Raw genomic sequence first — 26,110 nt, forward strand, 5'->3', positions numbered from 1 at the left:
CCCTGGTGGAACGATGCATGTATGCAAGCACGGAAGAGCCAGAACAAAGCGTGGGTGATGCGTCACGATTCTCCAACAGCAGAAAACCTGGAAAACTTTAAACATGTCAAATCCCAGGCGAGGATAACGCGCTGACAAGCAAGACGAGAGAGTTGGGTGAAGTATATATCAAGCATCAACTCGTACACAGATGAGAGAAAAGTATGGAATAAAGTGAAAAAAGTGAATGGGCAACAAACATATTCTCTGCCTTTAGTAAATAGCCATGGAGAAAGCCTGGAAGATCAAGCCAACTTTCTTGGTACATACTTTGAACGCATATCCAGCTCCTCACACTACTCCGAAACATTCCTAAATTACAAAACTCGAATAGAGAAGCAAAAGTTAGAAAGAAAATGTACAAAAAAATGCGGCGTACAACGAACCATTCTTTATAGCAGAACTGCAGGCAGCTCTAAACTGTTTTAGTACATCCGCCCCAGGCTCAGAGATGAGATGTTAAATCATGTTATATGAGATGTTATATGAGATGTTAAAACAACTACCTTCCGAAACACAGAAAACCCGCCTTTCCCTTTAAAATGTTATATGGTTTTCCGGCGAGATCCCCTCTGCCTGGAAGGAAGCTATAATAATTCCAATTCTGAAGCACGGAAAGGATCCTTCCTCTGTAACAAGTTACAGACCTATAGCGCTAACAAGTTGTCTCTGCAAAGTATTCGAAAAAATGATTAACTGTCGCCTACTACACTTCCTCGAGTCAAACAAATTGCTCGAACTATACCAGTGCGTGTTTCGGGAGGGTCGATCCACCAGTGACCATCTCATACGTATCGACGTACGTATCCGTGAAGCTTTTGTCCATAAGCAGTTTTTCTTATCAGTATTTCTTGATATGGAGAAAGCCTATGATACTACGTGGCGGTTCGGGATATTGAGACCTCTCACACTTAGGTGTACGTGGTAATATGTTCAATGTTATCGAAAGTTATCTGTCTAATCGCACATTCCGCGTTCGAGTGGCCATTGTTTTGTCACGGAAATTTGTGCAGGAAACTGGAGTGCCGCTGGGTGGAGTGCTTAGCTGCACGCTCTTTATTGTAAAAATGAATTCTCTTCGTCTACACATACCACATAACATCTTCTATTCAACATATGTTAACGACGTGCAGATATGATTTCAATCAAGTTATCTTGCAATCTGTGAGCGACAGGTCCAGCTAGGTCTTAACAAGGTCTCTAAATGGGCTGATGAGAACGGGTTCAGACTGAAGCCACAAAAAAGCGCTTGTGTGATTTTCTCGAGAAAAAGAGGCCTGCACCCTGATCCTGAAATTGTGTTGCATGGTGAGCGTCTGCCTGTGAACAGGGAACATAAATTTTTAGGCATAATTTTAGACGCGAAATTAATCTTTGTACCGCACATAAAGTATCTCAAAAACAAATGTATGAAAACAATAAATATCTTAAAGGTGCTCTCACGCACAACCTGGGGCCGTAATAGTAAATGTCGCCAGAACTTGTATAAAAGCCTAACACGCACACGACTAGACTATGGAGCCATAGTCTACCAGTCGGCTACTCCAACTGCTCTAAAGATGCTAAACCCTGTCCACCACTTACGACTTCGCCTGTCTACAGGGGCCTTTAGAACAGGCCCAGTGGAAAGTCTGTACGCTGAATCGGATGAATGGTCACTTCAACTGCAGAGAACATATTCGTCTTTCATGTATTTTCTTAGAGTGAACGGAAACAGTCAGCGCCCCGCGTATTACACCACAAACGATTTGTCCAGTTGTCAACTTTTTCGCAACCGGCCCACAGTGGCGTAGCCTTTCTCACTGCGTGTCAGAGACATAGCTGAAGAAACAAGGGTTCCCCTGCTTGAATACCACCTTATGTCCCCTGCTATACAGCCCCCACCGTGGCAGTGGCAACCAATAGAGTGTGAGACATCCTTCGTAGCTGTTACAAAGCGCGCGCCTCTCGCGCATATACGAATGTACTTCTTGGAATTACAGCACAAATACTCCTGTCCTGAATTCTTTACAGAAGCATCAAAGTGTAATTCTGGCGTATCTTACGCAGCAGTCGGTCCATCCTTTTCTGATACCGGTGTTCAGCACACGAGCACAAGTATCTTCACAGCAGAGGCCTACGCGATATTGGCTGCCGTTAAACACATTAAAGAATTGAAGATCACAAAGGCAGTTACATATACAGACTCTTTGAGCGTCGTAAACGCATTGAAAACTGCCAAGAAATATCAAAATCCTATAATTGTATATCTGTATTCAGCATCATGCACCACCTATGCGTCCAAGCAGCATATCGTAGTATGCTGGGTGCCGGGGCACCGCGAGATTGAAGGAAACGTGTTGGCTGACCAGCTAGCCGCATCCGTCCACGCGAACGCTGCAGACACTTCCACGACTGTCCCGGTAATGGACCTTAAACCCTCCCTAAGGAAAACGCTCAGGGCTTACTGGCAGCGGTTGTGGGATAAAGAAACACAAAATAAACTGCATGTTATCAAGCCATATCTTGGCAACTGGCCGCCGGTATCAAAGAACCGCCGCACGGAAGTAACACTTAGCAGACTTAGAATAGGACACACGTACAGTACACACGCAAACCTCTTGTGAGGTGGTGATAAGATCTTGCCACGTGTGATAAATGTGGTGAGCCACTTACCATGCTTCACATCCTGATGCAATGCAGGGCATTAGACGCAAATAGGAAAAAGCATTTTTCATTACCACACCGGCAACAAATTCCACTTCATCCTTTAAATGATTATAGGTATGGAACCTCTCTTTAAACATCAATCACTGTTGCAATTTTTAAAAGCTGTACGTAGTTTTCATATTATAGCCCCAGGAAATCCGTAACACAGTCTCTTAACAGAGGTTTCTGCTGCGGTAGCTGCATTAAAAGAAAGCACCTGCCTCCCAGCCTTTGGGCTCAAATGCCTTAAGGAGACGTATGTGCTACTTCCATATTCCTGCATTTTAGCCCCATGATCACTTGTCATTCGTGCTATACCCAGAGACCACTCCACGTATCACTGCCATAATTTTATACCTATATATCTTTTTATGCTTCTACGATAGCGATTAATTTTAGGCCACTTTACAGCCATGTTACACCCCATCATCGTAACTCACCAATCAGCGCTTAACACATCATTATCAGTTATGGCGCTGTTTGGCCACACCTGGCCCTTGCGCCACTAAACAACACACATCCATCCAGAGATACCATTGTTTGGACGTTGGGGACATCCGCTAGATATGCCATAGTGATCCTCAAACCATCCAAAGTAAAACACCGAAAGATGGCCTAGCTCGGCCATCCGATGTACCACTGATACCACTCGGGTTTCAGTGGTACATCAGTCTAACATCTCGTCCCTGGCACAGGACGTTGTCTGGGGCTGTATTCATAAAGCTTATCGCCTGTAAGTGCTGTTTGTCATTGGCCATCCAGCTTCGCAAATGGTATGTAGAGTATAAGTATTGGCCGGAATTGTATCTTAAGAAAATTTTAGCGTAAGAGGCTTTTTGAATACGGGCCCTAGATATCATTGGCCAATAAAAAGATTTGTTGTGCTAAACCGTGGTTTTCCAAGACCGTAAGGTGTTAAGCAGAGTCATTCTGAAAATTTCAGTGATCTGTAACAATTAAGTGCGTACCAGATGCCAAGTAACAGATGAAAAACTAACGAAGTTGCCCTTGCTTCCTTCACAGTTACAAGTAAGTAAAGTTTAGTATAAGAACAGCTACCTGAGGTGTCGCTCCAATTGCGAACGTCAATAAGATGTCAGAAAATGTCGATGAGGTGGCATTACTTCAGTCTATGCGTAACGCCAGCAGTGAATACTACGTTTGCAGCGGACATTCAGAGTACTAGCCTGTAGATGTTTAAAGTTCGTAATATTTTAAGAAGAGCCGTCATGAAATTTTCAGTGGTCTATAACAACTGCATACAAGATGACAGAGAACTAAAGCAAAACTAACGAAGGTGCCCTTACTTCTTTCGCAGTTTCAGATAAGTAGAGTTTAGTAAAAAAAGAAGCACCTACCTGAAGTGTCGCTTCGACTGCGAACGTGAACAAGATGTCAGAAAATGTCCATGAGGTGGCATTATTTCAGTCTATGCATAACGTCAGCAATGAATACTACGTTTGGAGCCGACATCAGCAGTGCTACCCGGTAGATGTTTAAAGTTCGTAATGTGTTAAGCAGAGCCATCGTGAAATACAAGATGAGAAGCAACTAAAGCAAAACTAACGAAACTGCCCTTGCTTCCTTCACAGCTCAAAGTAAGTATAGAGTTTAGAAAAAAAAACTGCTTCCTGAGGTGTCGCTGTGACTGCGAACGTCTATAAAATGTTAGCAAATGTCCGTGCAGTGACATTACTTCGAGCCCATTTTAACGCCAGAAGTTAATGCTACGTCTGCCGGGGCCATTAACAGTACACGTGGCGGGCATCGAACGCTACGCATCGCATCTATGTCACACATATGTTACGCAATGCCCATCACGCAACATCTGTCGCGTGCAGAATTCCCAAGCAGTATGGCCAGATACAGAGTCATCTGTTAGGGCATACTTTCCATCTGGTAGGGCGGTTCCCTTCTTCATTACGTTTCGGCCAGTGTAGATGGCATGTTCAAAAAAAAATAAAGTTTTCAAAGACACTGCAATGGGAACATGCAAAGAATGGTGCGTATAGGAGTTGGAGAACATATAAGATTTGGGTTATAATTGAAACATATGACAAACACACATTTCTCTCCCAGTTTCTGGGAGCCTGATGATTCGTGGGTAGGCCGAAGAAAACGTCCGGTTGCATATCCCAGGGACGTGCCTTGCAGGATAGATTTAGCTTTAAGGTAAATTTGGATAGAGCACGCGTGATGCAGGTATGGTGGATGCCCAGCGGTAGATCTCTATCACAAATTGGAACTATGTGTAGGAGGTCCGGCGGATTGCCTTTCTTGGCTTCGGACGTGCGCATCTTGATCGGTCATCGTTGGACATAGCGTGTGATCTATGTGAAAACGCGAGCCGCTTACGTCCCCTAACTGCAGTGGGTCGCCGCTGTAATGCGCTTGTATTTGGCACGTCCCTGCGAAAAAAACAAAAACAAGAAAGCACCCTGCGGCTGACAGTGGGGCGATCAAGCTGCAAGAAGATAAGGAATGTATTCATTGGAATAAATGACTGGACTCGGGCAAACGCACCGGGAGAAAATGTGACCAGAACCGCTGGTAAAGGCCGATCCACGCGACGGACCAAGTCTGCGGGCCGCTCGGTCACGTGATGCGACGTCACGGCCCGGCGCGGTCCGGTCCGGCGCAGAGCATATCCACACGGCGGACCGCATAGCAGGCAGCAGAGCAGACCAACCAGCTACACTCTCGGCCAGAGTGTTATCAATGTTATCATTCCGGCTCGAGCCCCACAAAGCCGGGAACTGCTCAATGAGGTATACAAAATGAAAAAACCTCCTCGTCACTCAAAGAGGACACGGTGTTTAAAAAATATGTCTGCTGCACGCACGTGTAGGCGGAATGGCGGACATGAAACTACTGGCTTGACTGGCTTTTGCTGAGCCGGAAACTAGATTGGATTTGGCTGACGACACTCTGTTGCCGGACAACATTCGTTGCCTAAGCCAAAATCGCTGCGGTTTGCATGCGGTCCGCCGCCAAAACGGAAGCGGGAGATGCCTCGGCGATTTGTTGGACCGCGAGGGCCGCGGTCTTGCGCGGGCCAACGGCGGTACGCAGGAACTGGTGACGCCCTATCACGTGATGCGCGGACCGCGGTCCAAAAGAGCAATTTGGTCCGTCGTGTGGATCAGCCTTAAACAGCGTGGACGCGTGCGCACGGATCAAAACTTAGGGCGAAACAAGCACTCCAGGACGAGCTCACCAAGAGCATGGTCACGTGTTGGGAAGACGTTTCGAGGTCAGGGAATTCGAAGGCTGGCTGCTCGGCGAAATGCTCCCCATCAGCTTATTTCCTTCTTCGATCTAGCAAACGTTTCCTTAAGTGCACACATGTGTAATAGAAAGGCACAAAAGTAAGAAGTAACGCTAAGTAGAAGGATGCATTTCACATTAGGAAAAGCTATGATATTCCTTCGTCCATCCCTGCTTTTTGTCTCTTTGGAGTGCGAGAAAGACTATGGAAGATACTTTAGATTGAGTGAATGTGCACAGAGTTCTGTATTCTGGGTCTTTTCTGACTAAAAGAATGAAATTGTTAATTCAGCTCTTGTCTTGCGGCCTTGCATCTCATGTGCCCCGCAAGCAAAATGGATCTCAAGCAATAACTGGGCCACCTTGTGGTTGCGCGCGTTCTGGCTACCTTTGCAGCACCAGATTCCGAGTAAGTTCGATCGCTTGAAGAAGCTGCTTCACCTCACGGATAATGCGTTGATGCGCATATATTCGGGGGCAACAAGGAAAAATCATGCGAGGAAAATATTAGGGAAGTGATTTTCACGTCCACAACCTTCAGAATAGGAGCATTGTAAAACGATAGATAGATGGATAAACAGCGTTAACGTGCCAGGAGCGGAATTATGGGTGGCTAGAGTCTGCGTAGCAGAAGACGCCGTATTAATTTCCTTGTATGCGATGCTCTGCTATGCGCGTGAATTTACATTCCGCGCTCCTAGGAAATGCGGCTGTCACTGTCGTATGCCATTATTCAATTGAGCCATTGCAGTGGATAATATGAACAAATGGAGGAATAATTTACGAATTGTAAGCACTAACATCACTACTTTGCAACTCGCACAAGAAATGAAATGTTTATATTGAAGATATCACATTCATATGCATCTTTTGTAGCGATTGCTCGGTCGTTTCTTCTTTTTAACACCAAGTGATTGGTGAAGCAGGCTTACGTAAGTGACATAACTTAAAATGAAAATGGGTCGTTGACCAAAATATAGAATTACGAATCACAGGAAAAGGGGGAAGTTGATGGAATTTCGTGAGGTTGCCATTGAAAAGCCAATGAAGCATTCAAAAGAAACGCGCTTTTTTATTGCTGTGCAGTGACTCGTCAACAATGACAGTGGTTATCATATTCTTGATGTGCCTCGGCCTGGCAGGAATCGCCTTGTTCCTCATGGTTGGAAGTTTTGGTGGTGAGCTGCTACCACGTCCTGAGCAGATAGTTGACTTGAAGAGGCTCGTTTCTGGCACGATGGCGCCACGGAAGGAAGGAAGGAAGGAAGGAAGGAAGGAAGGAAGGAAGGAAGGAAGGAAGGAAGGAAGGAAGGAAGGAAGGAAGGAAGGAAGGAAGGAAGGAAGGAAGGAAGGAAGGAAGCTTAATGTTCCAGAAAGAAAAGTAGGCAAGCGTGGTGGGCCGCTTAGTCCAAGGCTTCCCTGGAGCGTGCGGCTCTCTGGGCTTGGCTCCAGGAGAGCCACTTGGTTCTCCTCTTCCTCATCTGCAAGCCACTCCTTCGCTGCCTATTTAACATGAGTGGATGTGCAGTTATGTATGGGCTAGTAATATGAGAAGGCCTTGAGCAAACGATACCGGATGAATGTAGACACGGCGAAGAAGTAGACGCTCCGCGCTTGTCTTCAGTATATATGTTTGTGTCTTCATTTGCTCTCTGTAGCGCCATCGCACCAGTAATGAACCTATACAGCATCGGTGTCGTTTCACGTAACGTTCCAACCTGAAACGGAAACGTTTTGAAAATATTTCTCCTCATTCAAAAGGACTGACAACCAATTTTTTTATGGTACTCGTTATTTGTAAGTGCAGTAGAAAGCTTACTGGTAAGATTATCGAATCATGCAGTGGTAACGTGGAAAACTCCCTGGAACGTTGCTTATCAGACATTTTTCGATGTGCAGTCAGGATGAAGTCGTTCACTGGAAGCGTGGTGGCACAAGCGCAATAGCAATTATAAGCCGCCATTGGCGGGTGGCAGACGACAAGCGCGGTCGCAGCTGGGAGAAAGTATTGTCCTGTTTATCAAGGTGGTGTTTCTGCGAATCATGTTTTTCGAAGCGTTACATTACTTCTATAATGAGAACTACGCCTGTTCACATGGTTTCCTCTCCAACAGCTTTCGTCTTACCACTCAAGACTTCTTTTTCTTTTAGCCAAGCCAAGTTAATTCTCTGAAGTGAAGCGATGCTCTTACGCATGATGCGCAGTTCAGAGCATGTTGTCGTACTCACGCGTGGACTTTTTCATTTCCGAAGCCCCGTAATCTCTCGAACACCTTAGCGAACTGGAACAAAGGATTTATGTGGTATGCAAACTCGGAATTTCATGCGCGTACAACGGCCATCACGCGCACACCCATGCATTAAGAGACAAGAGCATCGCTCGTTAGTGCGAGCTTTTTTTTTCACTTCGTATTGCGCATAGAATAAAGCGCAAAAAGCCCAATTATGTAAAACCTGCAATTTTAAGCAGTAAGTATATATGCGGCACTTAATAACAGCCGACTTCAAGTGCAGTAATCTCTCAGATAGTGCACGCGAAGTTATACCAAGGCTTCAACGCCAGTTCGCGTCAGTTGCTGGTTGTTTTAGATTGGATTGGATTGGAGCGAACTTTATTTATGCCTGCAGTTGGGCGATCACGCGCCCCGACGAGGGCCTACGTCATCCTCGAAGTCACCGTTACTCGGCGTGGGTCCCCGCTCGCCGTTGCCGGCTCGCTGCGTCCGTGCCTTTCGAGCGCTTCGAGGACCTGCTGGACGGCCCAGAGCTGATCGTCTCGGTCGTAGCTCTTCGCGGCTGCCTCAAGCCGCGGTGGGAGCGTTCTTGATTTTGCTTCCTCTGGATATTCAACGCAGTCCCACAGGATTTGCGTATAGTCTGCGGTCTCTATCCGGCAGACTCTGCACATATCTGTCGGATGTCTCGGGGTACAAACGATTCATCAGTCTCGGGCTCGGTAGCGATCCGGTCTGGAGCTGTCTCAGTACTACCGCCTCTGCTCGACTCAGTCTCGGGTGCGGGGGTGGGAGAGTCCTACGAGCCAGGAAGTAGCCCTTCGTGATTTCATTGTAATCCGTCATGCGGTCCTTGGTTCCGAACCACGTCGAACGGTCTGTCACCGGGGCGCGGTTGGTTAGCGCTCGCGCCTCTGCGTGTGCCGTATCATTATGGTTCTCGTTGCGTTCCGACGCGTCGCCCGCGTGCGCCGGGAACCACTTGAGTCGTACTTTCCGTTCCTCTAGTTTGACCGCTCATAGTGCGCGTTCAGCCTCCCTGCAGATTTGGCCTTTGACGAAGTTTCGCACCGCCTGTTTTGAGTCACTCAGCACCGTGTGGCAGTCTGCGTCGGCGATGGTCAGGGCGATGGCTACCTCCTCCGCTTGTTCCGCTCCGGCGCTTCTCACGCTCGCTGCCGTCCACGTGGCGCCGGTTGACGCCTCTATGACGACCGCTACGAAGGCGTTCCGTTGGTATTCGGCCGCGTCCACGTACCGCGCGTGTTCGTCGTTGGCATGCTGGTCGATGAGAGCCTTGGCCCTCGCCGCGCTTCTTCCCTTGTTGAACTCGGGATTCATGTTCTTCGGTATGGGGTCGATTTCGGTCTGGCGTCGAACCTCTTCGGGGACGGGGAGCTTCATCTCTACGTCGTTCGAGCGTCGAATTCCCATATCGTCCAGTATCTTCCTCTCGGCTTTGGTCATGGACAGCCGCTCCAGTTGAGAGGTCCGTTGCGCTTCGGCTATTTCTTCGAGCGTATTGTGTATCGCGGGCTGTAACAAGCAGGTCGTGCTCGTGGACTCGAACAGGCCCAGCGCCGTCTTGTACGCTCTTCTGATGAGCACGTTGATTTTGTTTCGTTCGTGTTGCAGCCATCTGTGGTAGGCAGCAACGTACGTGACGTGGCTGATGACGAAGGATTGGAGGAGCCTAATTAGGCTCTCCTCTCTCATGCCAGCCTTCCAGGAAGTGACTCGTTTCAGGAGTCGAATCGCGTTGGCTGCTTTTGCCTTGAGACGGGTGATGGTTTCGCCGTTTCTTCCGTGCTTTTCGATTACCATGCCTAGGATCCTAATTTTGCCGACCTCGGCGATCACGTTGCCGGATTTGGTAACAATTTTGAATTTTTCGTTTTCGCGTTGTCTGGTCTTGCCTCTGCTGTGTATGGTAGGTGGGAGCATGAGAAGCTCCGATTTGCTCAGCGAACATCTCAGTCCGGTGCCTTCCAGTTGGTCTTCTATTGCGTCGACGGCGGCTTGCAGCGCAACCTCGATGTGGGCGTCGCTGCCACCGGTCGCCCATAGCGTGATATCATCCGCGTAGATGGTGTGCCTGACGCCTTCGATGTGCCCGAGCTTTTCGGCCACTCCGATCATTACCAGGTTGAACAGCATCGGCGAAATGACCGATCCCAGCAATGTGCCGGTGCTCCCTAGCTTCTTCTCTTGCGTCTGTAGGTCGCCTGCTCGATCTTCCTTGCCAATTTCAAAATATGAATTCCTACCTAAATCTCGAACACCACGTTCATTTGTACCACTGTACATGATAGTGACTGAGCTTCTGTCAACGGCTCACAACACATTCTATCCAGTTGTCAGTCAGTTTAAATGGAGCGGCGTTTCTCATAACATTGCAAACTACAGGAAAGGGCGTTTCATATCTGGGAATTTTCTTTTTTTCTTTACATCTGAAATACACGCGGCAATAAGTTCGCGGAGGTGTGTTCGACAGGACGCTTTTATGTGAAGCAGTGTTTCACATACCTGTAACTTTTATGTGGACAAATCTACTCACCCCTTTACCTAGAACCGTGTTTAAGTAAATATAAGACAATCGTACTTGTGGTACCAGGTAGAAGTGCGTGACCCAGTTTTCCGGAATATAGGTACAGGCCCGTGGAATGCTGTCCCCGACATGAGTGGCTGTTTCACTGGAAGAGAGTTGCAGTCATTTATTGTCGTGTCTACGTAAAAAGTAAATCGAACTTCGATTGTGTGGAACTCCGTTCGATAAATTTGCGAATTTTTTTTGGGGACGTCGTTTCGCTTAGGTAAGCGGAAAATATTTGCAAGGACTTTGTCGTTGCAACCTAAGTGGCACGACATTAGAGGATCACTAAACGAAAAAATTGTTGGGCGGTGTGGATAAATTACCGTTACACAATACAAAAAACAGGCCAGAAAATACGCACGAACTAAAGGCGACTGACGCCGCTCGCTTGAAATTCCCGCACCCATACGGTTTGGAATACTAGACAGAACTATACCGCTACTGTATATAGGAGCTGCAAGCGGGGCGGTTCAGTCAGCACCGGAATATTGGGTAGCGCACGGACTTGACTGAACTTCGTCCTGTCGGCTTTGAACGCCTTTGCAAACCGGTCGTTTTCAATGAAGTACCGTGTAGCAAGTAATTCGACGAACATCATGAAAGTTTCCCCGACGGTGGGATTCGAACGTACCACTTCCAGCACGCACACCCGATATTCAAACCATCATGCCACGCAAGTATCCTACAACACGCGGCGTAGAATGCCCTTACGGATTCCTCAGGGGCTTGACGGAAGGTTGAGACGCTTGGTGCATTTCGATTTGGGCCAGCTCGACAGCCTGAACCACGCTGCAATTAGTACCGATGGTCACTTACAGCGTATGCATAGACGAGGGACAAAAAAGGACGACGAAGAGGAGCGCTGAATTCTAACTGGTTTTTACTTTGACAAACAAACATATATATATTATTACGATATTATCGGTACATACCCGAGAGACGAGCCGCCGCGAGAACGACGACGAACTGGGTCTGTGCCCTTGGCGCGGGTGAATGTCGGCCTGGTGCTCTGGCTCCAGTCCAGTGTAAATAGCTTGTAAATAGCCTCTTCCGTCTGTGTCTTTCTACATGTAACAAAATATATATATACTGAGACACCAAGACAAAAGCGCCCCTACAAAGCATCAACACGATATTAGTATGCATTCAAAATTCATGACCTAAGAAGAACGAGAGCGCATGTACGACCTCAAAAAAACCAGTTCTTTGTTAATGCAATTGATGGCTTGCCAAGTGAGTCACCATCGGTAATCGCTGCTGCTTCAATGATAAGTATGGTGCATTCATTAGAATGCCTAGCTGAGGTAATGGTTTCTTCAAAAAGCGGGATACAGCCGCATTGTGCGCAATGAAGACCTGGAAACCCTTTCCGCGCTTTGCGCCCTTTATTGCTGTGTTCTTGTAACCTAACGTTGAGACATCTACCTGTATGCCCTACATAAGAGCGACCACATTTCGGAGGTGTCTTATACACAGCACCTTTCGAATAAGCTGTATACTTTTTTCTATGATAATTACAGCCAATTCTACGTCGCTTAGCAACAGGATTGGTTCTGACGCAAAGCTGGCCAAGTTGTTTAGGACCAGAGAATACAAGATAACTCTGAAATGCGGTCGGTCTTATGTAGGGCAGACAGGTAGAGGTCTTAACGTTGGGTCACAAGAACACAGCAATAAAGTGCGCAAAGGGCGGAAAGGGTTTCTAGGTGTTCATTGCGCACAATGCGGCGGCATCCCGATTTTTGAAGCAACCACTATCTTAGCTAGGCATTCTAATGAATGCGCAATACTTATCATTGAAGCAGCAACGATTACCCATGGTCACTCAGGTGGCAAGCCATCAATTGCATTAACAGACAAAGAACTTGTTTTTCTGAGGTCGCACATGCGCTCTCGTTCTTCTTAGGTCATGGATTTTGAATGCATACTCATGTCGGGTTGATGCTTTGTAGGGGGCGCATTTGTCTTGGTGTCTCAGTATATATATATATATATATATATATATATATATATATATATATATATATATATATATATATATATATATATATATATGTTTCTTTTTCAAAATAAAAATGAGTTGGAAGTGAGCGCTTGTCTTCGTCGCGCTTTTTTGTCCCTCGTCTACGTATGCGCTGTAAGTGACGATTGATACCATGAAGTACCAACAAGCCCGTATCCAAACCTTGCTGCAATTAGTAGCGATTGTGCGTGCTCGCAGGGTCCCCTGTAGTTAGAAAAATACTGAAAGCGCAATGAGCATGAGCCTCAAGAGCGTCTGAATCCACAAGCCCAAAGATCAGAAAAATCCATGTGCCACCCATCATTCCCATGGTGGCTCAACGAATGCAGTCCCGGCGTTACTTTAAGTAATTATTCTGGAAAACTCTATGCCTGCCCCAGCAAGTTGTGACGTCGCATATATTGATTGGCAGCGCCTGCTCCCGTCCAGTGACGTTAGGGATGGGGGAGTGGCGGCACAGAGTACTTTGTTTTATGGAAGAGACAAGGACTGAGTCCAGGAAGTTTCAACAACGAGAACAAGAACGCGAATGGTCCCAAATACAAAAAGATACTTTAAAATTCGTGACGTCACACTGATATACAAGTCATATGGCGTTTCTGCGCGAAACATCAGGATTTGAATTTTAACCGACATTCTCTTTTCTAATAGTCGAACACCCCTTCCCCTCGCCTCTTTTACTTCGAAATGAACTAAAATAAAATTCTTCAAGAATACTTCATCAAAGCAAACTTATTTGTTTCTCTTTAGTATCCCGTTATTGAGGGCGTAGCAACTACCCCAAATTCTAGTATTTCTGAGAATGTCGACGGCCTTTGCTTGAACGCGGAGCTTGAAGGGTTCAAGGAGTGGCGCAATATGCAGGCGATGACGAACCCGACGCCGACGGCGGAGGTGTTGTCGTGGTGCAAGTCGGAGGCGGAGGTGGAGGCGGAGGTGGTAGCAGTCCTCCTGCGGTGACCCAACCGATCGTGGTCACTGCTTCCGCGAGAAACTCCTCGTCGACGCCTCGCCTTCAGCCTAAGCCAGCTGGTTCTCGGGTTCCACCAGCTGGTCCACCCGTTCCGCCACCTGTTCCGCCACGTGTTTCGCCACGTGTTTCGCCACCTGTTAAGCCACCTGTTAAGCCACCTGTTAAGCCACCTGTTACTCGCGCTCCGCCAGCTGTTCCTCAGCATCCGCCATCGTCCCGAGCTCCACCTGCCCCACCAGCTGGTCCACCTGTTCCGCGACCAGTTCCGCGACCTGTTCCGCCACCTGTTCCACCGCCTGTTACGCCACGTGTTTCACCACGTGTTTCGCCACGTGTTTCGCCACGTGTTTCGCCACGTGTTTCGCCACCTGTTACGCCACCTGTTTCTCGGCATCCACCGTCGTCCCGAAGCCCACCTCCTCGACCTACAACTACAGCGGCCACAACTACGACTGTCCCACGTGAGTGATACCAAGCGCTCTTGTAGCTGAGATGGCAGCAGTGCGCAATCGAAGCAATACCATACCACCTAATAGGACGATGTCTCAATATTTATCGTTTCATTTGTATTTCTTTGGCACTGGGCACCTCGTAGCTTAGTTCAAGAAAGAAAGAAATTAACAACGATCTTTGTTTGCGCCATGGAATCTGACAGACAGCGACTGTTGTCCACACCATCAGGATTTAAAACGGCACGACATGCCGCAGTCACAACCTGCAGCTTATATCAAGTTGGTCCCACATGCTGAGTCAAAGGGGCTCCGAAGATCTAACTCTCGTGTCTCACTAAGCCAGACAAATATACGACTTGACTAACGTGACAAACCGTCCTAGTTTTTATTTAACAGTTGACATCGATATCGAGTGTTTTTTTATGGTTTTTGCATCGAAACACAACACCTCTAAACAAACTGGACGGTGAAAAGGGGACAAATATGGGCTCCTCTCGTCTCTTTTCTGTATTTTAGCGCTGTTTCATTATTTTCCGCATGAACCTGCCCGTTTCAGCGTGCTAGCGCATTTCAGCGTTCTACTGCAGTTCATTTTTACACCCGACAATTTTTTTTCAAGCAAAGCTTGCATTGCCTCGCACGAGTCGGCGTTGGTGTTTCCGTACGAAAAAAAAAAGTCAAGCAACGCGAAAATGAAAACTGCTTGTCGGGCTGCGGATTCGCAAGGCCGACCTCTATGTTGCTAGACTACCACGCTAACCAATTCGACCACACCCGGTTCACCATTCGCACTTCTTAAAACAGGGATTTATGCAGATGAAGAAGTAGGCGCACCGCAATGCGCGACCCAGTCACAGGAGTCCCCTCCGTCCGGAGAAGGGAAAGGGTGTGATTGCATGTTTGCTCGCCTCGCGCCCGCCGTTTCCCGCTAATTCAGGCCCGGCGGCTAATTGGCTTGTTCTGCCGAAGAGCAGGCTGCGTTGAAGGAACGGCACCGGCAGCGGACCGCGCGTCGTGCGTTCGGCCGAAGAACAGGCGGCGTTTGATGAACGCCGCTTTGAACTCTCTCGAGAAAGGGCTCGTCGTCCACGTGCCGACATCACCGTGAGGAAGCGCGAAGCGGAGGCGTTAAGGAAGAGCCGCGGATCTGGAGCTTCACTTGCACCCCTCTTCACAGTAGTGAAAAGGCGGACAATTTTCATCACTGCGGGAATTGCATCACTACAGAAGAATGACCAGCCCAGGCGGATATAATTTACAAAAAAGGGACAAAAGTAATGAAATAATAAATTGCATTCATTAGATTATTAGTTACAAACATTAGGGTAAATTTCTGTACTCCAAAGTTGCAGGCAATAATCGTAAAAGTCCAGTTCCGTATTTGTACATTTCAAGAAGACTGCGCAAACGGGAACGATTGGCATCAAATAATCCGTTCCGTTTACCAGACTGCGCTCGCAGAATGGCGAAACGCGGCTCGTTGGGACATAGAGTTTCCTACAATAATTACTCGAGGGAATCCTGGCACTACGATCGTTCTATCACCTATATATGATGTGTTGTAGCGACATTTTTGTATTGGAGGACACGAATGTTTCTCAAGTAGTCGGCTTCACATTTCAATTTCCCAGACAAGCAATGCGTTCACCACACAACTAAATATAATAACTAACGTAAACTTTCATGACGCATATATAATCTTTAGAAATTAGACTTTTGTATTACATGCCCGCGAGTTTCCCTAATTAGTCCATTATGCGTTTAGGCTTCTGGTGCCGAGTAACATCTGCCTCTTCGAGTGTCACCTGGACCAGGGAATTTTTTTTTAAACGAGTATGGAGTAAAAGAAAACTACCCGCGGTATGTAGGGTGACCTAACATGGAGAAATGCGAACCGCGCAGCGGTCCGGGAGCTGATCTGCACCGTGGGCGGCACTGCGGCCGAATTCAAGATGTATCCGGCGGATGGGCTCTGCCATTACATCTACTACACACACGTGTTCATCCACTCCAACAAAAGTGAAGTCCGGTCGACGCGCTTCATCACCAGCTTCAAGGTGTTCCAGGAGCGCATGCCAAGGTACCGGAAGACTCAAGGGGGGCTCTCCTTCGACGTCAGGTCAGTGCTTGGAGTAAAGGAAGATCCGTGATTATCGATACCTCCCCCCATGCTCCATATCGAGTAATACCGTGTGCACGTTGCGGATCCAATATGAAAACATCCACGTGTTTTCATTTTATATATGGCATGCCCCCATTTGATTAGATGTACCAGCACGCTCGATATGAGTTGCAACACTGCATACACCCGTCAATTATTGCAACAACAAAAATGACAACTCGCATATTTTTTTCATGTAAAGAAGGTGCTAGGAGCAATCTGAAGTGTGTTCAGCAATGTTCTTTTGTTTAGGTATTGACAGCATTGTCATAGGGCCACTGTATGGAAGCTTATGGCAGCGCTTGCACACGCACGCACGCACACACACAATCACACACACACACACACACACGCACGCGCACACGCACACGCACGCGCACACGCACGCGCACACGCACGCGCACACGCACGCGCACACGCACGCGCACACGCACGCACACACGCACACACACACACACACACACACACACACACACACACACACACACACACACACACACACACACACACACACACACACACACACACACACACACACACGAAAAAAAGCGCGCTAGTACATACAGAGACTCCTACAAAGACCCGGGCGTCCTCGTATGTCAAGTGGCGCATGTTTCATGTGATTAGACGAACATATGGCTATCCATATCAAGACCCCATACTCCCGTATGTCACATGGGACATGCCGGCGGTAGACCTCTGAGATCAGCCGGATACCGTGTTGTCTTCAAAAACGAAACACACACAGCGCAGTGGAACAGCACAGAACACAGATTTAATGGATCACTCAGCGTGCGAAGCACTTGCGCGAGTTAGCAGCTCCCGCGGAGCAAAATGGAACGAGATGAGCAGCCGTCTGCTAAGCGCGATCAAAAAGGAACTTCAAACATTTGATAATCTTATAGTATATCATGTGTCCCATGCGACACGGCTCCACCCCCAGCGCGTAGAGCTAGGGGAAGGCACTCCGTGACGGTGAAAACAAGGTAAATTAAGTATACCTGGTAGCGAAGCTTTCGTAGGGGCCCCGCACGTTCAGAACAGGGTGGTTCACCACTGGTTCGTGGGGCTTAGCGCCATCGGTGTGACGAGGGAGACTTACGGTAGAACAAACAAATAATGTGGCGCCATATCCGGTAAAAAAAGGAAGTGACGTCATTTTTGTTGCCAAGAGCGCCAAGTTTACTATCGTGGTCTGCCTAGGGTGGTATCTTCAAGTACCCTGCTATTCGACAAGACAGCCGTTTCGGGTTTTTAGCGCGGGAAGCGACGTCCAGGGAGTCGCCGCCATTCAAGGACCACCGTTTCTTTGCGGGCCGAAGGAAATTTTGGGTGTTGCGTGCTGGACGCAACATCAGAAGCCGAGCCCGTCGGCCAGCGCAGCCGCACGAAAGCATCTCAGTGAACCAAGAATCGCGTCGCGATAGGGACTCGCTACATCTGACAGAACACGTTGCCCGCCATGAAACGCACCTTGCGAGCGCAACGCCACCAGAACTCTGACAAAGGTTGCCAATTTGCGAAGTGACGTCATGTACCGGTAATCAGGGTGTACAGTAGCAGCTAGGGAGCGCGCTTATCTAAAAACACACGTGTGTGCATATATATATATATATATATAGGTCCAGTGAATTAGGCGCGAACACAAGTGCCAGAGCGCTGTTCACGAATTTGAGCCATGCCTCAATAAATCGATTCTATCATCATCACTTGCGTTCGCGTTCTTGCAGGGCGTCGAACCGTTCCATTCAGGACACGGCGCTCGGTTCGCTGAAGTCGCTGCAGGCGAAGAACATCGTGCACTACGGCTCTCTCAATGTCATCGACAGAGTCGCCACCCTTGGAAAACTCGTAGCGCGAGCTATAGCTCTGGTCAAGGTACCGTGTGCTTTACGTAAAAGGCCGCAGGCGAATAGCGATAGGATGAATGAGAAGAAAAAATATGAACAAATTTGATTTCGCGAAATGGTGCAGACAGAAATTCTGAGAATTTTCTGCGAATTCGTAAGCATTCCCTGGCTCGGCTGCTTCTTCGCTTTTGCTTACTTATTTAGCTGGCTTTTGGATGTGCACCTATTGCTACAAGTGATCTACTGTTACAAAATTATAAAGAGAAGATGTGTTAACCAATTGTTCATTTAATTTGGAGATCAACTGAGCTGGTACGCCGTCACAAACGTTTTTAAATAGCACATCAGTTTTTCTTTTGTTATTTTCCTTTTTACAGCGAAGCTGTCTATGGTTAGGATCTGGTGGATCGCCTCCGCTCGTTGACCAGTAATTGTTCATACGTGTGCCTATCCCGAATGCAGTGCAATGCCGGGCCTCTCCACAGCGGAAGTGAATGGGGCGTTAAGCACTTCCCTTACGAGGGCCGATCTCGAAGGTAGGGCAATGCCGGGCCGACTCGCAGCGGAGGAGAAGCAGGCGTTAAGTACACCCCATACGTAGGCCGATCCCGCATGTAGTGGAATGCAGGGCCAACCCGCGGCGGAGTTCAAGCAAGCGTTAAGCACTCCCCATACGTGGACCGAACCTAAAGGTAGTGCAATGCCGGGCCGACCCGTGGTGGAGGTGAAGCAAGCGTGAAGCATTCACCATACGTGGACCGATCCCCAAGGTAGTGGAATGCTGGGCCCATCCGTGGCAGAGGTGAAGCCTGCGTTAAGCACTCACGATGACAATGACAATGATGTTTATTTGCATCAGTACATGACGCGAGGGGCATGCAGAAAAAGCTGCCATCTGGACAGCTTTACGAAGCCGCAGGCCCTCACATGGGCGTTTGCGCGGCGTTAGCAAACACAAAGCAGTACATCATTGTTTGCAAATGTCCTTTACACAAACTGAAGCATCGCGAACCATGCGAAGCAAATAAAGAAAATATGTGCTCTAACAGGGCATACTAAATGACATCTCTAACCTGTTGGCAAGATATTCTCGCCTAGCTTATTTTATATCTTTATCTAGGCGATTATGGCACACTTTAGGATGCCGGAATAATTCGATATCTTTAGTTGAAATAAATTTGCTATAGAGAACATTTGTATGCGCGATTCATCTGAGAAGCTCAGAGGTAATCCATGGTTTCCGAATTTTTTTGCTTGGCTTAACCCACACTGAGGGAAAGCTAGATTCATATATCGATTTGACAATGTGAAGAAAGTTTTCATAGGCCCCATTTGCTTCGTTGGATTTATATACATCTTCCAAACAGGCATTTTCTATTTGTTCCCGAAATATCGACAAATTGTGCGGGGTTACTTTTTTGCATCTGGTGCATTGGCTGCATCACCTGTTCCCTTACGTGCTCTTTGGCGCAAATAAATATAGGCAAGTGGCCGCTGAGGCCATAGGTAAATAAACCCCGCCTTAACATTTTCAGGGATGACATTTGTGAAAAAATATCAATTAAAGATGATGAATTTTCAGTAACTCTAGTGGGCAAGTCTATTACATTCGCTAAACCATTCATTTTCAGTAAGATATCTAGTTGTAAAGTTTTGGGAATCGTTTTTCATCATAATAATATTGATGTCCGCGCCGTAAATAAATCAAGCCGATTTTTATTAAGAACTCAAAGATTTCTCCTAGTTTATCAAAAAAAGTTGCTAACGCTACCATTGGGAGGGCGATAACGCACTATAATAATGGTGTACTGCATTTTTATTGCTAGAATTTCATAGTCGGTTGTTGTTGCGGAAAGTTTGGGCAGTAAGTCACACTCGAATACTTCCTTTACCAGGCTGCATACTCCGCCTCCGCGAGAGTATGGCCGATTTAAGTAGAAGGTAATATAATTTGGGATACGGGAAATATCCGCATCGCTCATTGACCATGTTTCTGTTAACAGTATCGTATCGAATGATTGCCCTACTTATTCAAAAAACAAGCAGAGGTCGTTTTTCTTATTGGAAACTGAGCGGACGTTTAGTTGAAAGCTGTTAAAGGATTGCTGACATTTTTTTACCTAAATGCTGACTGAATACGTGTGGCGATATGCAAGCCTCCCCACTTGCACAAACCATCGTTATCAAGAACTGTTTTTAAGCAAGTTTATCAAGATCCCTCTCGGTAGAAACAGCTACTGCGCGTTCACCGTCAGCTCTTCGGAAAAAAAACGCGGCCGTCACTCTGCCACACATATTTGTAGTTTGCTCGTTTCGCTCATATCTTTGTCTGAAAGAGCAAATCGCGGGTCCATTTCTGTCACATTTTCAAGGAGGAATGCATTGTCTTTCGATTCACGCAACTTCTTTCTCCTTTTCCACCAGCGGTTCCTATCGGCTTGTTTCGCGAAGCGACAGATTATACCCGGTATGTTTTCTTCCTTTGATGGCAGCCGGTGAACTTAAACAACGTCATTTTCTGAGAGCTGTGGAAGTTCCAGCTGCACGCCTACTTCGTTTAACTTTTCGAGCAGGTTTTCTTTTTCAGAGTGTTGAATCGCATGAAATTCCAGGTTTAAGCGGCGGCTCCTCCATTCAAGTTGGTCAAATTCAGCGTGAAGCTGATTGACGTCGCTCTCGTTTCCTTCAGGTCTTTCGGTTCTGTGTTTTAGATCCTTGATCTCATTTTCATTTTGCTCCGTTCGTTCTTGCAGTTCATCGTACTGTTCACTCAGAAATTGTAAAGTGTCTTCAATGCCTTCAACTACCTATCGGAGTGGAATCAGCTGGTCAAGCTTTCCGTTAACTGTCATTAACAACTGCCGCACGTCTTGCGCGTCAGAATCATCACTCGATTTGTTAGGTTGTACACGCAATTTCTGCCGTCTACAGGACGTGCAGTGCCAAGGCAGGCGGTGCGCATCTCCCTTTGACCTAATTGTCGTGTCCGAGATTCCTGAGCATTTCCTGGTGTGAAATTTAGAAGTACAGTCACTACATTCAATGATAGAGCCTGAAACAGTAAGTGTTAGCTCACAAGTGGCGCATATCACATTGCAGGACATGGTCACAATTTGGCAGCAGCAGCATCAGAAACAAGGCAAAAGTAGTAAGTATAGAAATACTAACGTGCTAAAAGGCAGGTTGTTACTTGGGCGATGCTTCTTCGATGCTGCCGCTGCCACCACTGTGAAAGCAGGCCTCGATTTCCACTACTTTATAGCTTGCTCCGTCGATGGTGGCGCTTGAAGACCGCGGCGTGATCCGGAGAAAGACGGCTTGCAGCAGGGACGCTCGCAGAGCTACGCCCACCAAGGTTGAAGCAAGTACAGTAACGACGTCACAGGACAGCCGGCGTTATCTGCGAAAAGGCAGGTTGTTACTCGGACGATGCTTCTTCGATGCTGCCGCTTCCGTTAATGTGAAAGCAGGCCTCGATTTCCACTACTTTATAGCTTGCTCTGTCGATGGTAACGCTTGAGGAAGACCCCGGCGTGATCCGGACAAAGATGGCTTGCAGCAGGGACGCTCGCAGAGCTACGCCCACCAAGGTTGAAGCAAGCACGGTAGCGACGTCACAGGACAGCCGGCGTTATCTGCGAAAAAGCAGGTTGTTACTTGGACGATGCTTCTTCGATGCTGCCGCTGCCGCCAATGTGAAAGCAGGCCTCGATTTCCACTACTTTATAGCTTGCTCTGTCGATGGTGGCGCTTGAAGAAGACCGCGGCGTGATCCGGACAAAGAGGGCTTGCAACAGGGACGCTCGCAGAGCTACGCCCACCGAGGTTGAAGCAAGTACAGTCGCGACATGACAGGACAGCCGGCGTTATCTGCGAAAAGGCAGGTTGTTACTTGGATGATGCTTCTTCGATGCTGCCGCTGCCGCCAATGTCAGTATGCCGCCAATACGTGGGCCGATCCCGCAGGTAGTGCAATCCCGCGCCAAAACACGGCGAAGGTGAAGCCGGCGTTAAGCACTCCCCATAAGTGGGCCGACCCCAAAGGTAGTGCAATGCTGGGCCGACCCGAGGCTGAGTTGAAGCAGGTGCTAAGCACTCCCCATACGTGGGCCGATCACAAAGGTAGTGCAATGCCGGGACGAGCCGCGGTGGAGGTAAAGCAAGCGTTAAGCATTCACCATACGCGAACCGATCCCGAAGGTACTGCAATGCTGGGTCCACCGGTGGCGGAGGAGAAGCAGGCGTTAAGCACTCACGATACGAGGGTCGATCCCGCAGGAAGTGCAATGCCGGGCCTACCTGCGGCGGAGGTGAAGCAGGCGTTAAGCACTCATCATACGTTAGCAGATCCCGCACGTAGTGCAATGACGGGCCGACCTGCAGCGGAGGTGAAGCAATCGTTCAATACTCCTCGTACGTGGGCCTTTCCCAAAAGTTGTGAAATGTCGGGCCTGACCCATGGCGGAGAAGAATTAGGCGTTAAGTTCTCCCCATACGTTGGCATATCCCGAAGGTAGTGCAATGCCGGGCCGACCCGTGGCGGAGCTGAAGCAGGCGTTAATTACTCCCGATACGTGGGCCGATCCCAAGGGTAGTGCAATGCTGGCCCACCCGTGGCAGAGGTGAAGCAGGCGTTAACCACTCACCATACGTGGACCGATACCGTAGGCTTTACGTTCTCTCCACACGTGGTATGATCCCGAAGATAGTGCAATACTGGGGCCGACCCGCGGAGGAGGCGCAGTTCGCCATTAAGGGGCCCACAAACACAGCTTCGCTGATCATCCTTCCTCACAGAGTGAAAAGGCACTGCGTTTAGCGTGACAGCGTTAAGGACCCTTGCTGCGAAAAATCCGACGTCGGCGGCGGACGTCGATAGTCTAGAAATCATTCCGGACCTCAACTACCGAGTCCCTACACGTGGCGTGGATGCTTATCGAACTAATTCAGCTCCTCAAATTCTGTGTCGAGTAAAGTCAAACACAAACCTCTTTTCCCAGCGGCGCGGCCCGCTCGGTTCCTCTTAACACCACCATCGCGCTTGGCTTGGCTTGGCTCCGCGCATCCGCGAGAAAGCGGCGGTTGCCGGGAAGCGTGAAAAGCAGTCGGGGATCTGGGAAATTTATGGCGTTCCACTTTTGTAGGCGAAACTTAAGCTTCCTCAAAATGTTGTTCCTAATGCTACCAATCACCTACTATTGAATTATTATAAAGATTACATCTCTAAATTTGAAAAATTAAGCATTCATTCTGCAGATACCAGGCGTCAAGGGACGAACAGGTTTTGCTGAAGCACTCCCTAGTGAATGCTTCCGCATTAGAAATATTTTACTAGGAATTTTAGTTCTCTTTAATTCATTTGTCCCCCTTAACCGGGCAGGTATCTGCCGAATGTTTAGCATTGAAATGGCGTTTCGCTACAGGGTCTCAAGCGGCTCCAACAGGGCGACGCAAGCAAGAGAACCATAATCGCCATCGGCGGGATCGGTTACAGCAGCGCACCCGCCTGGAAAAAGTACACGGATTCGATCAAAGAAGCCGCGAATGCGGGCTCCGGGATCGACACCGTGATCGCCATTTCCTCGGTTAGCGGCTCGCTCGAGGAGGTGTCCAAGTGCAAGGCCCTGCCCCCGGCCTACATCACGGCCTCCAACAAGAACTATCCCTCTCTGGTATACGAGCGATATTCTTGTGCTAATTGCGTCCGCAGATGTCGATTCGTGTATTCGGACTATAACGTCGTCATGACGCTCCTCTTCAGGCCAGGTTGCCAAACCACACTCGAACCCATCACCTTACCGGGGCCGAAAATTCGGTCCTCGGAACTAAAACCTACTTGATCCGCATTCTTAGAACGTGCCTGAACCGAACCGAACCTGAACCGAAGAAGGATAAAAGACACAACAACGGTTTCCGCGTACGTAGAACTGTTCAAGCATATTCAACTACCCAGAGTCGACAAATACCCATTAGGCTAAACTATTCAGGTTTCCGTGGACAGTCGACGTGCCATATTAGCAGCCGGCTCACAACATGGTTTGTGTGCCTAAGTCAGAGACACGTTTCAAAGCGTCGGGAACCTCGGCCGAGCTTCGCCACATTTATTGCGCGCCGTGTGGCCCGAACGATGTCTCAGTTATGGTTGGAACATAGCGGTTAATTCGTTAACTCGGTCACTTCAAAGACCAGCCGCACATATTTTTGGAGGCAGAACCATGAAACCCTTCAGTCGCGGGCTGACATCACAAGAAAAAGTGCAGCCTAAAGGCACGCGGTAAGCCAATCAGAGGGCCGCTACCTTGTAATTTTTGCATCCATTACCACAGTGCACGCTGCAGCCTGCATGTGCTGGAAAGTGAAGTCGAAAGCTGTGTATGATATGCCAGCTCTGGTATCGCACTTAATAATCCCAATTTGTGCAGAATGTCCAGCATAAGCTGGTTTTTGCCTTCTGCTAGTCTGTCTTCCGTGATATGTGTTAAAAGTAGAGCCTCGTGTGCGGATACTCTCAATGCGAGCGTTCCGCTGTACCAGAATTATTTCTTTGTGGTAATTAAACATGTTTGGGATGCCGCTTTTCTCTAGGTATTCGCCCACGACATTGGATTCAGCACATGAGGCGCGGGCCTCATGGCTCATGCCTAAAAGTGCCTAATTTTGCGTACGATTTTGTTCAGATATGTACCGCTGCAACAAATAGGGAAGAACGCGATAGTACGTTCTAGGGACTCTCAGTTTTAGGAAATTACAGAATTTTTACTGGTCTTCCTTTTGATTTCTTATCTGATAGCACCAAAACTCCAGCAAAAATACAATATTACCCAACGCCAAACAACGGCCCGCGACCCTAACAGACCTGTAAGCTGTGCACCACGTTGGGCTCCAGACACATTGTTCTTTCGTCTTTGTCTTACGCAATGATGTTCCTTTGCGGTGTTTCGAGAACAAAGGCGAAGCTCAGAGTAGAGTTCTGCTCATTTGCCCTTGTGACAAGTACTATCGTCAGTATTGCCACCCCGTTATAGTGCTGGTAATTGGCTATAGGCTAAATTTCTCTTCGAAAACTTTCGCCGTTGTGAGCGAATTCGAGCAAGTCATACATCAAGAACGAAGCTATATAAAAAAATTCTGGCTCTCCTAGAAAACCCTATTCATCTGGTATGTCATTGCCCGATATCTACGCAAAACTTTGCAAACCCGTCACTATATCCGGTGCATTAACTTCTGTATATCTGATTATTCTGAAAACGTCCGAGTCACAGTACTTGTATGCTGTTTGCTACATCAGACTCTTCTTGCTGCAAGCGCTGTTGACTCTGCCGACGCCGGTTTCCACCTGCCCGTATATAGCAACGCCCTGGTCATTCGGTGACTTCGGGGTTCCAGCGCAGGCTGCGTTGCAAGCCGATATTGTGGCTGATATTCGAAATCGCGAGATTTCGATATCATAGCTGGTCGATATTTCGCTGATGTGTTCGATACGACGCCGGTACAAGTCACCGCTGCCGCACGAAAACCGCTGTGGAGCTCTCCTTCGCAGCTTCAGGTGGTTAACCGCTTTGCTGTGAGACACTGACAAATGGTGCGGCGACCCACTCCAGCGTCTCTTATGAATCGCGTACGCTTCACAAGTTTCACGCACGTGCTGGTCACAACACCTCCTTACAAGGCGCTCTTCACCAAGAATACGCGTGAGTCCAAATCACACATCCCAAAAACGGCGCTCTCGCAGTAAAGGAAGCCGATCTGGAAGGGTATGGGTGGGTGCCCTCCAAGTGCTGGGAGAGATTGCAGTAGCCGCAAACACGTAATGGCCGCCATGTTTTGGAC

General features: G+C 48.1%; 1 protein-coding gene and 1 pseudogene across 5 annotated transcripts in view; one reads left to right on the forward strand and one right to left on the reverse strand.

Annotated features, from left to right (window-relative positions):
- Positions 1 to 26,110, forward strand: part of LOC135904729 (uncharacterized) — a 61,335-nt gene that overhangs the window by 19,455 nt on the left and 15,770 nt on the right. Inside the window, exons 1-6 of one of the 5 annotated variants that reach the window (XM_070522302.1) lie at positions 5,575 to 6,403; positions 7,081 to 7,172; positions 13,709 to 14,278; positions 16,172 to 16,388; positions 18,161 to 18,308; positions 23,704 to 23,952. In XM_070522302.1, coding sequence (XP_070378403.1) covers positions 7,094 to 7,172; positions 13,709 to 14,278; positions 16,172 to 16,388; positions 18,161 to 18,308; positions 23,704 to 23,952 — 1,263 coding nt within the window. In that variant the 5' untranslated portion in view covers positions 5,575 to 6,403; positions 7,081 to 7,093. Of the gene's footprint in view, positions 1 to 5,574; positions 6,404 to 6,426; positions 7,173 to 13,708; positions 14,279 to 16,171; positions 16,389 to 18,160; positions 18,309 to 23,703; positions 23,953 to 26,110 lie in introns of those variants that run through there. The other 4 variants (XM_070522299.1, XM_070522303.1, XM_070522300.1 and 1 more) reach the window with 4 other exon arrangements.
- On the reverse strand, positions 20,019 to 22,151 carry LOC135904783 (uncharacterized; annotated as a pseudogene).

Source organism: Dermacentor albipictus, chromosome 7 (assembly GCF_038994185.2).
Source record: "Dermacentor albipictus isolate Rhodes 1998 colony chromosome 7, USDA_Dalb.pri_finalv2, whole genome shotgun sequence".
Taxonomy (NCBI): Eukaryota; Metazoa; Arthropoda; class Arachnida; order Ixodida; family Ixodidae; genus Dermacentor; species Dermacentor albipictus.